The sequence below is a fragment of the Sinocyclocheilus rhinocerous genome, unplaced genomic scaffold (assembly GCF_001515625.1).
Source record: "Sinocyclocheilus rhinocerous isolate Xijiao unplaced genomic scaffold, SAMN03320098_v1.1 scaffold3806, whole genome shotgun sequence".
In the NCBI taxonomy this organism is placed as follows: domain Eukaryota; kingdom Metazoa; phylum Chordata; class Actinopteri; order Cypriniformes; family Cyprinidae; genus Sinocyclocheilus; species Sinocyclocheilus rhinocerous.
This window is the reverse complement of record NW_015658737.1, coordinates 40,454-49,452: the sequence shown is the minus strand read 5'-3', so window position 1 is coordinate 49,452 and position 8,999 is coordinate 40,454. Positions and strand designations below refer to the sequence as shown.

Below are 8,999 nucleotides of genomic sequence, written 5' to 3'. Positions count from 1 at the left end.
ATGTGGGGGCGTGTTAGAACGAGCCGTTTTAGGTAGGTGTGGCTGACTCTTTTATAAAGAATATCTCTTTGGATTTGAGACTTTAGTCTTTGCAACTTTACAGATCTTCTTTATGCACCAAGAGCTTGTAACACTCAAAAGAGAAAGGAAAAATTTAAATCGCATTATATGACCCCTTTAAAGTGCAATAAGTTGCAGAAAACAACTCTCTGTCTGACACACACCTGAAGCGTGCACACAAACCGTCTCTCGGATAGCGTGTGATTGCTTCAGTTTTCTTCCGCGCCTTATTACACTCGGATGGTCAAATACACACACAGTCGGTTATGTCTTAAGTGGGGCTACATCGAAATCTAATCGAAATCACAAATTGTCTGGTTTAGTGCGATTATGAAATAGGGAAGGCTGTTATGTGCAGCATTTCAGTGAAGTATGGCTCTGTGATCAGTTGTAAATACTGCTTTATCTGAAAGCACTGCGAGTTTGAGTCGCTTATAACGTGCATTTGAAAAAGCAACACGTGTCAAACATCTTCCAAACATGAGAAGCATTTATGAACATCTTGTCCAACAAAAGACAACATTTAATAACATGTTTTTACTCCAAAATCACTTTATAATGTCAGTCGAGTGTTTGAAATAAAATCCTTCCATGAGACGATGTGGCTTCTTACGCAGAATAAGACACGCAACATATTATTTCATAGTATTCTACGCAGTGATAAAGGATATGTCGATTAGCACTGCATTATAAATATACTTTATTATGATAATTATAATAAGAACTCATAAACCATATATGGTCATAGTCGTGTGTTTATTAGTCATGTTGAATCAATGAAAGCAGTTCAATCTTCTATTCAGCTACAGCGATAAGGACTTCCTGGAACGACGTGCATTTTCTTTGGATGGAGCAGTATTTACTACTGATCACAGAACCATACTTTACTGACAAGCTGTGCATGAAAAAATCGCAGTCTTTGCCAAATCGCAGTTTTGCAGATTGCTGTTTAATTTCGATGAATCGTGCATTAATTATATAGTGGCATTAATTTTTTTATTTTTTTGTTTACAGTGATGTTAAAATTACATTTTCAGATTTGTGACATTGCTTTTTATGTAATGCTAAAACACTGCTGGTCACTTTCAGAAGGTGTAGTGATGCTCTCTTTTCCAAGAAAGAAAATGAAACGTATATATTGGTTATATAATTTTCAGCTTTAAAATATTTGTAAATATGATTTTAAATGATTTCACTCACTTAAAGCAATAGGCCTATCGTATCGCATATTGAATATCGCAGTATTAAACAAGGTATCGCATATCGCTGTTTCTTCAATATCGCACAGCCCTAGTTCACGGTGTGTGTGTGTTCACTACTCACTGCTGTGTGTGTGTGCACTTGGATGGGTTAAATGTAGAGCACAATTTCCAAGTATGGGACACCATACTTGGCATCGCGTCATGTGTGTGTGTATGTGTGTGTGTATATATATATATATATATATATATATATACACAGTTCATTGCATTTTTAAATATATATCATATGCTGATTGTGGTTTTGAGTATTGATACAATTGTATCAGACAACTCAATCCAGACACACATGCGTTTGAAGAACTGAGGAATTATATTAAGAACCGAACCCAGCTCTGGTGTAAATCCAGCCAAACTTAAACATAAAAACTTACCGAGAGCACCTTTTACTATATTCATCCCATATTCTTGAATGTTTCTCTTAAGAGTGTCAGGCAGATCATCAAGCCTGCTGTGCTGGATCCTGGTCCATTCCTGATGGCCCATCTTTTGAAGGACATGGAGCAGCTGAGCAGAGCTCTAGGCAAGGGGCTGGATGATACAGTCGGTACAATCCATTTGACCATCCACAGTCTACTGGATCCCCATCAGTCCAGCCAGTGTAAGAGTCCCACACCTCACTTTATATTTGTCACTTCCCATATTGATCTCCTGCCTCAGAAATTCAAGAAATATAACATTTTGTTATTCTAAACAGGGCCTGTTCCTTATGATCCAAACCTTTTCACTAAAGATGCAAGAAATGGATGGGAAAATGCCATGAATACTGATGTTATCACACATCAGCTGAAGGTGAGCAACGTGTCATCTTTTAGTACACAGAACCCAGAATGAATTATGCAACTTAAAGTTTTTTGCATCTTAGTTTTAGATGTGTAAATCATGGTTGATTTTCCATTTATTTCCCTCCTTTTTCATTGCCTCTGAAATAGATCAACCAATTTATTAACAGTTAAAAACATTTTTCATTGTTGAGTAGTTGTTTGATAACACTGGACCTAACATAAAAGCGAAAGCTGAATGGTTGATTAATTGTTGCATTAATGACCTCAGAGTAGAGTACTTCTCATAACCCTTAGCTGATTATTACTTTCCATTCTTTGATCTTTCTCTCAGGTTTTGGAGCTTCAGCTAAAGGAAGTGAACGCCTTCATCAGGAAAGATGAGCGAGTGTCTTCTAATCCAGTGATGAAGTTGACATTTGGGGAACCAGGGCTGTTCCTGCGCTCTCTGCCCCAGAACTCCCTCATCCATAATTCATCCATCTGGAGCTGCAGGAGGAAGGTCTCAATGTTGAGTCTGACCCACATTGTGGAGCAAAACAGTGGCCGGGACACCTTGCCAGTGCTCTGGAAGTTCCTTCAGAGGGTAAGATATGTATTAACCACAGTATCTCATTAGTTGAACTACCAGTTCAACCAGTTCGAGACTGCAGTTCATGATGCCTGCTTTCTAGGCAGATTGTTTATGTTGTGTAGACAGTCCTTTGACCATTAGCATAGTCTGGTCGACTTTGATGTTAGTCTTACTGTCATATGAAGGACCAGCCATAGTTTATTTTGTTTTAACATACTGATTAGTGGTGGGTTTATCTGCAGTAATAAAACAGAGTGGGAAAAATCTGTATTCAAATAATGGCATGTAGAGAAAACAGAAACTGTAAAGCTGTATATTTCAGGAAGCAGAGCTACGGATGGTGCGGTTCCTTCCGGACATCTTGGTTCTCCAGAGGGATTTGGTAAAGATGTTCCATAACATGACAGAGCTTAACCACAACACCATTGGCGAGTTCCTGCAAAATCAGAAAGCAGGTACCTACCATATATTAGTGATGATTTACCATGGAAAAGTGTTGAGTCAGTATGGAGATATTCATGATTGATCATTTCATTGTTTGTAATTTCATACGCTTATTGATGGTTGATTTACCCATTTCAGCACAAATGTAGTCCCAAATCAGCAGTCATGCAAGCATATGCCATTTCTCTATTAATAAAGTTTACTTTCATTGCAAACATACTGATTGTGCCATGTTTTCATTCAACAGCTTCACTCACTGCTTGGTATGAAAAGCGCATAAAAATTTTTATATCAACTTGGAACCAAATCAGGGTATCTCTGGCTACCACAGGTAAACCAACTCCTACCTACAATTGCAAGCATAAGTTTGTGAACTCTAACTGGATTTCTGCATTGATTACTCATAAAATGTGGTCTGATCTTCATCAAGTCACAGTTATAGACAAACACAGTCTGACTTAACTAATAACACAAAACATTGTACTTTTCAAAATGTTATTGAAGACACTGACTGGTCATTGACAGAGCAGGCTGGATAAAGCACTATAAGTGAACCTCTGTGTTACGACTAATTGAAAATTAAAAGCTAATTGAAGTCAGTTAAGGAGATGAGATTGGAAGTGTGGGTGCTCTGCCCAGTCACACAAAGCCTGGTTACCATCAAAAAAGGTGACTTGACGTGACTTGACAAATCCTTTTTTTTTTTTTTAAAGAAAGATTCTTAAAATATTTAAAAACACATTGCAGAGATGCACAAAGCTGGACAAGGCTTTAGCATTGCTAAAGACCTATTATTCATAAATAAGTAGGTAAGATACCCTGTCTACAAATATAGAAAATTCAATTGCTACTTTCTCCACCATACACTTTTAGTGATTAAATAATGTATTCAATATAAATGTTAAATGTGCGTTATTAGTTTAGTCAGATTGTGTTTGTCTATAATTGTTCATTAAATTGTGATCAGACCTCATTTTATGAGTGCAATCAGTGCAGAATTCACATTCACAGACTTATTCTTTCCACTGTCTTGACCACTTTCTTTCCACTTTAGACCACTGTGCAGTCATTTCTTAGACAAATGTCTATTATTTTTTCCATTGATGAGCGATGCATGAGATGGTCTGTTTGTGTCAGGAGAGATAAAGCTGCTGGACGATTACACTCGGGAGGAACTGGGTCTGGACGCAGACTTGCAGGTTCTGCTGCCGCAAAGAAGCGGCCTGGGCCTGTGCTCCACTGCCCTCGTCAGCTACCTCATCACCCTGCACAACGACCTTATCTACACTGTTGAAAGATACTCTGGAGAGGAGTCTGGGTAAGAGATTCAGCAAATTTAGTCCCATGTATTTGTGGTGTTTGATGTAGTAGAGCAAATTTATTCCCATGTATTTGTGGTGTTTGATATAGTAGTCACTGCTGAAGTTATTGAGTTCAGAAAACCTATAACCTTAAGTATTAATCATCATGGTGTAACTCATCCTGTACCGTTTGTGGCTATGAGAGATATTTCATACCATGAGTCATCAGATGTTTACTGTTTTATTCTTATTGACCGTTCAGCAAATTTACATGTTCTTAAAGACAGTGTCATTAAATAGACCAAATTATTTTGCTGTTACAATGAAACACAAGTACTAAATAGACCAATAATTTAAAAACAATTTTTAAAAAAAATCCAATTTCATTGAAACATTTCAAATCATGTGGCTTGTGAATAATAGAGGTGTACTATTACTTTGATGAATGATCGGACTTACAGTTTTCACTTTGCATATGATAAAACACCTGTTGATGCTGGATGAGTGAAAAAACACCTACAGAAGGAGGGTTCTGAGTCATAACTAAAGACCACAATATTACTTAGTGATGTAATATTATATTATAATATAATAATATAAAATATAACATTATATTAACCTAGGGACCACATAGCAACACTGAAAAAAAAAAAACACAACACTCAGAACCCTGAGTCACTGTGAGCTAGCAGTTAAATTTGCAACTTTAAACCCACCATACCCAATTTCCCAGTTAGGCACCCATCTATCCATACCATTCTCTGTTTTGTTTCCTTCTAGTTACACGGTAAGCCCAGCTGACCTGACAGAGCTGCACGTGATCCGTTATGAGTATGAGAGGGATCTTCTGCCTCTGGTGCTGTCCAGCTGCCAATATAGGATGGAGCGTGGGCAGGAAACTCTGGAGGAGTACGACCTACCCAAGATTCAGCAGCAGATCCTCACCCGCTTTCTACAGGGCAAACCACACATCACCCTTAATGTATGTCACAGCACCACAAGAGCTGAAAAATGCCTGTTCAGATGTGTTTTTTAGGAGTTCTTCAGGCTTGACAATCAGTAGAGTAAATAAATTAGTAAAATTATAATTATTTGTTTTGTTTTGTGTTTTTGTTTCTTCGTGTTTCAGGGTATTCCGACACTGGTGAACAGACAAGACAGAAATTATGAGATCATATTTAAAGATGTTAAGGGCAAAGTTCAACAAGTAAGTTATATTATTTTTTTAATTATAAATGTTTTTTTAGCGTAATACATTTAAATCTGTATCTTATACATTGTATCGGTTATGTTATTTTTAGATGTTGGTCCATTGTTCGAAATGCTCTTAATGAATATTAATATTGTTTAAATGCAACTTTTAAAATTGTACATTTAATTAAATCCATGGTTACAATGCAGAGATATATTTTGACCATTTTAATACATGTCGCAAGCTGTCATGTGATTGTGTATCAAAAGGAGTCGTTGCAGCCTCTGACACAGTACGACCTTGAGAAGGAGCTGCAGTCCTACAGTGACGTGTGTGAGGCCCTGTCCACAGTTGAACTGGCCATGGGTTTCCTCGCCATGACGGGGGGAGAGCCACACATGCAGCTGGCCACTTATTTGAAGGAGGTGCTGCAGATGACTGACCACATGGCCCCACATGTCTTCAAGGTTGGTCATGAACACACACTTTCTTTATTAAATGTATTATTTTGGAGCAGTGGTGAAACCAATGGAGCAGTTAAACCAATCTAACTATACAGGGATTCCTTAAGACCAGTGAGGATAGCATCATATAGCAATATGATGCTATCCTCACTGGTCTTAAGGAATCCCTGTATAGTTAGATTGGTTTAATGTCATGATCAGTCGAGTTTCTCTTAGGGGGGTTAACACACATTCTTGTGTTAAAATAAAAAACAGTAGCATCATATAGCAATATGATGCTATCCTCACTGGTCTTAAGGAATCCCTGTATAGTTGGATAGCATCATATAGCAATATGATGCTATCCTCACTGGTCTTAAGGAATCCCTGTATAGTTAGATTGGTTTAATGTCATGATCAGTCGAGTTTCTCTTAGGGGGGTTAACACACATTCTTGTGTTAAAATAAAAAACAGTAGAGGCCTTGATATATTTAAAAGTTGAAATACCTTGATGTTACTTTAAAAGCACAGTGTTTGTGACGCAAGATGCTAAAAAAAGACCTACATACTATTCATAATCAAATTAAAAAGTAGCACACTGAAATTAAGAACAGTCATTCCATAGGGTGACACTTTATGGACCCCTGTCACATTTAACTAGCTTCTCTGAAGCGGAAGTCATAGATTTCTATCATTTCTGCTTTTTCAATAGAAAAAGTCCATGATAACTTTTCAATCCCTAATCTGTTTTCTGGCAATGTATGATACCTGTAAGTTATAATTCTGTGTGCAGGCATTAAGTAGGTGCAGCCTGAAACACTGTGTGGTGTTGTGGCAGCTGCTCAGCTCTCTGAAATCAGAGACAATGCTACGTCTGAAGAGGGTGAGACACTCAACATAGTATTCTGTTTTGTGCTTTCAATGAGTTTTTATGTGATGATGACTGTTCATCTTCTCTTCAGGACCCGTTTGTGGGCATCAGCAAAGAGTACAAAAAGCCTTTGCAGGAGGAACACAAGATACTGCTCACTAGTTTTTTCACAAAGTCCAGCGCTGATGCCTTCCTGTTGGAGATGCATGAGTTTCTGCTTTTGGTCCTGAAGAACCCAAAAGCCATGGACACCTTTAGGCCTGACTGGGGGTGAGACCTGAGGAATATTACCAGTGCTGCAATGCTAGTGTAGTCTGATTCACAAACAGACTACTTGAATGAACACCTTTCATTGATTTCTTTTCACTCACATTACTGTTTTGAATCAGTCTGACAAATCCTTTACTGAATAAATTCACTGAATTAATCAGACTCAACATTTGACTCAATTACTGAACTGCAAGTTATAGCAATAGCTGTTTTGTTTTGTTTTGTTTTTGTTTTTTGTACTGAAGGCTTGTAAAACTAAGTAATTGCTGACTGGTTTTGTGGAACTGATCCTCCACTAAGCCCTCTCAGTGAGAAGCAATCACACCAAATTACCCTCAAGAAATGAAAGTAATATCTGAATTAACCATGTATTTATGTCAAGTGATTATATATAGTTGACACAATGGTTTTCAGTATGCTAGGAAAGGCTATCCAAAGCATGAAACTGAGTAAACTGTGTGATACAGAGGCTTAAGAACACTCAACTAGAAAGATAAAGTTTCACTGTTTACACTGGGGGTGGGAAAACAGTATAGTATTTATTTATGAATCTGTTTTATTGAAGTGTCCATGGCATGTATCCATAAAAATGTCTGTATCATTAATATATATAGTTTTTGACCAAAATGTTAAAAAAAAATGTCTGAATATAATTTTTTTTTTTTTTAATCGCCCACAAATTTGAATGCAGTTTACAAGAAATTCCATAAGAATGTGGTGGCACTAAAAATACTATAATCAAGTTAATCAAAGGTAATCAAGTTAATCAAATATTTCATGAACATACGATTGGCAGGGAAATATGGGGAAGTTTGTGAATGGGTTTTGTATTCTAAAGGAATCTGCAGAGCAGAATCTGTGGGAGCCTTGATAATATTGTGGTGATGTGCACTGTAAAGCTCTTGTTGCACATAACTCATTAAATTCTGTCTGTCTTCCAGTCTTAAAGACACTGTTGTGTCCTACATGGAGCGTAAAGATCTGGACATTCCTCCTGAGGTGGACGAGTTCTTCCCTGAAGAGATCCTGCTCTCACAATACACCGACACATGGAAGTTCTCTGTTCTTCTCAGACAAGAAAGAAACCAAAGATCGATTCTGGATGAAGTACTTCTGTTGTCTTACCCAGTCACTCTCATATCAGGGAAAACTTTGATTTGATTTACAAATGACATCAGTACAGACATTTAAAAATAGTGCCTTTTGTGCACTTGAGAAACAGTATGCAGCACAGTATGCTGCTGCATATTTGCTTCCTTATATACAGCACTTTATACTGTAATATTGCTTGAAGGGTTTTGGGACCGTAATATTGTGCAATCTGTCAAAGTAATCTCTCAGATAGTTAGCAAGTACAATACAGCTTATTACAAAGTATAAAAAGTTCAAAACAAATACTTTTCTGTAATTTTTTTTGTGTTTTGTTTTTGAAGTTGCTAACAGTTGTTTAACTATTCCTTCTTTATTTGTTTACTTGTTACTTTAAGATACATACACTCATTTGAGAATGTGGACTGTTGATTGTTGAAATATACACTCCACATCATGAGCCCAGACCTGGGGCCCGTTCTTCGTACCTTGCTTAATACATCTGAGATGATTTGAAAGATACCAGATCTTCTAATCGTGATAACTGATCTCTGGCTAATTTGGTTCTTCAAACGAATTTGCGGATTTTATTAAAATATCTGGATTAAGTTGTCTACTGCGCGTTCTCGTGTCCCCCGTAAAGGGATGTATCAATACTCGAAACCACGATCAGCAATGCAGCGATTGGCTGGCGGCAAGACAGCAACGTAATG

The 8,999-nt window shown here is 37.4% G+C and overlaps 1 protein-coding gene across 4 annotated transcripts in view; it reads left to right on the top strand.

The window, feature by feature from the left end:
• LOC107722845 (E3 ubiquitin-protein ligase rnf213-alpha-like) overlaps window positions 1-8,816 on the top strand; it is a 114,572-nt gene extending 105,756 nt beyond the window's left edge. For all 4 annotated transcript variants that reach the window (XM_016531338.1, XM_016531336.1, XM_016531337.1 and 1 more), the window contains 12 exons: window positions 1,746-1,920; window positions 2,017-2,111; window positions 2,436-2,687; window positions 2,998-3,130; window positions 3,367-3,450; window positions 4,257-4,437; window positions 5,201-5,402; window positions 5,550-5,627; window positions 5,882-6,079; window positions 6,850-6,939; window positions 7,019-7,197; window positions 8,139-8,816. In XM_016531338.1, coding sequence (XP_016386824.1) covers window positions 1,746-1,920; window positions 2,017-2,111; window positions 2,436-2,687; window positions 2,998-3,130; window positions 3,367-3,450; window positions 4,257-4,437; window positions 5,201-5,402; window positions 5,550-5,627; window positions 5,882-6,079; window positions 6,850-6,939; window positions 7,019-7,197; window positions 8,139-8,358 — 1,887 coding nt within the window. In that variant the 3' untranslated portion in view covers window positions 8,359-8,816. The remainder of the gene's footprint in view (window positions 1-1,745; window positions 1,921-2,016; window positions 2,112-2,435; window positions 2,688-2,997; window positions 3,131-3,366; window positions 3,451-4,256; window positions 4,438-5,200; window positions 5,403-5,549; window positions 5,628-5,881; window positions 6,080-6,849; window positions 6,940-7,018; window positions 7,198-8,138) is intronic.
• The last annotated feature ends 183 nt before the right edge of the window (window positions 8,817-8,999 follow it).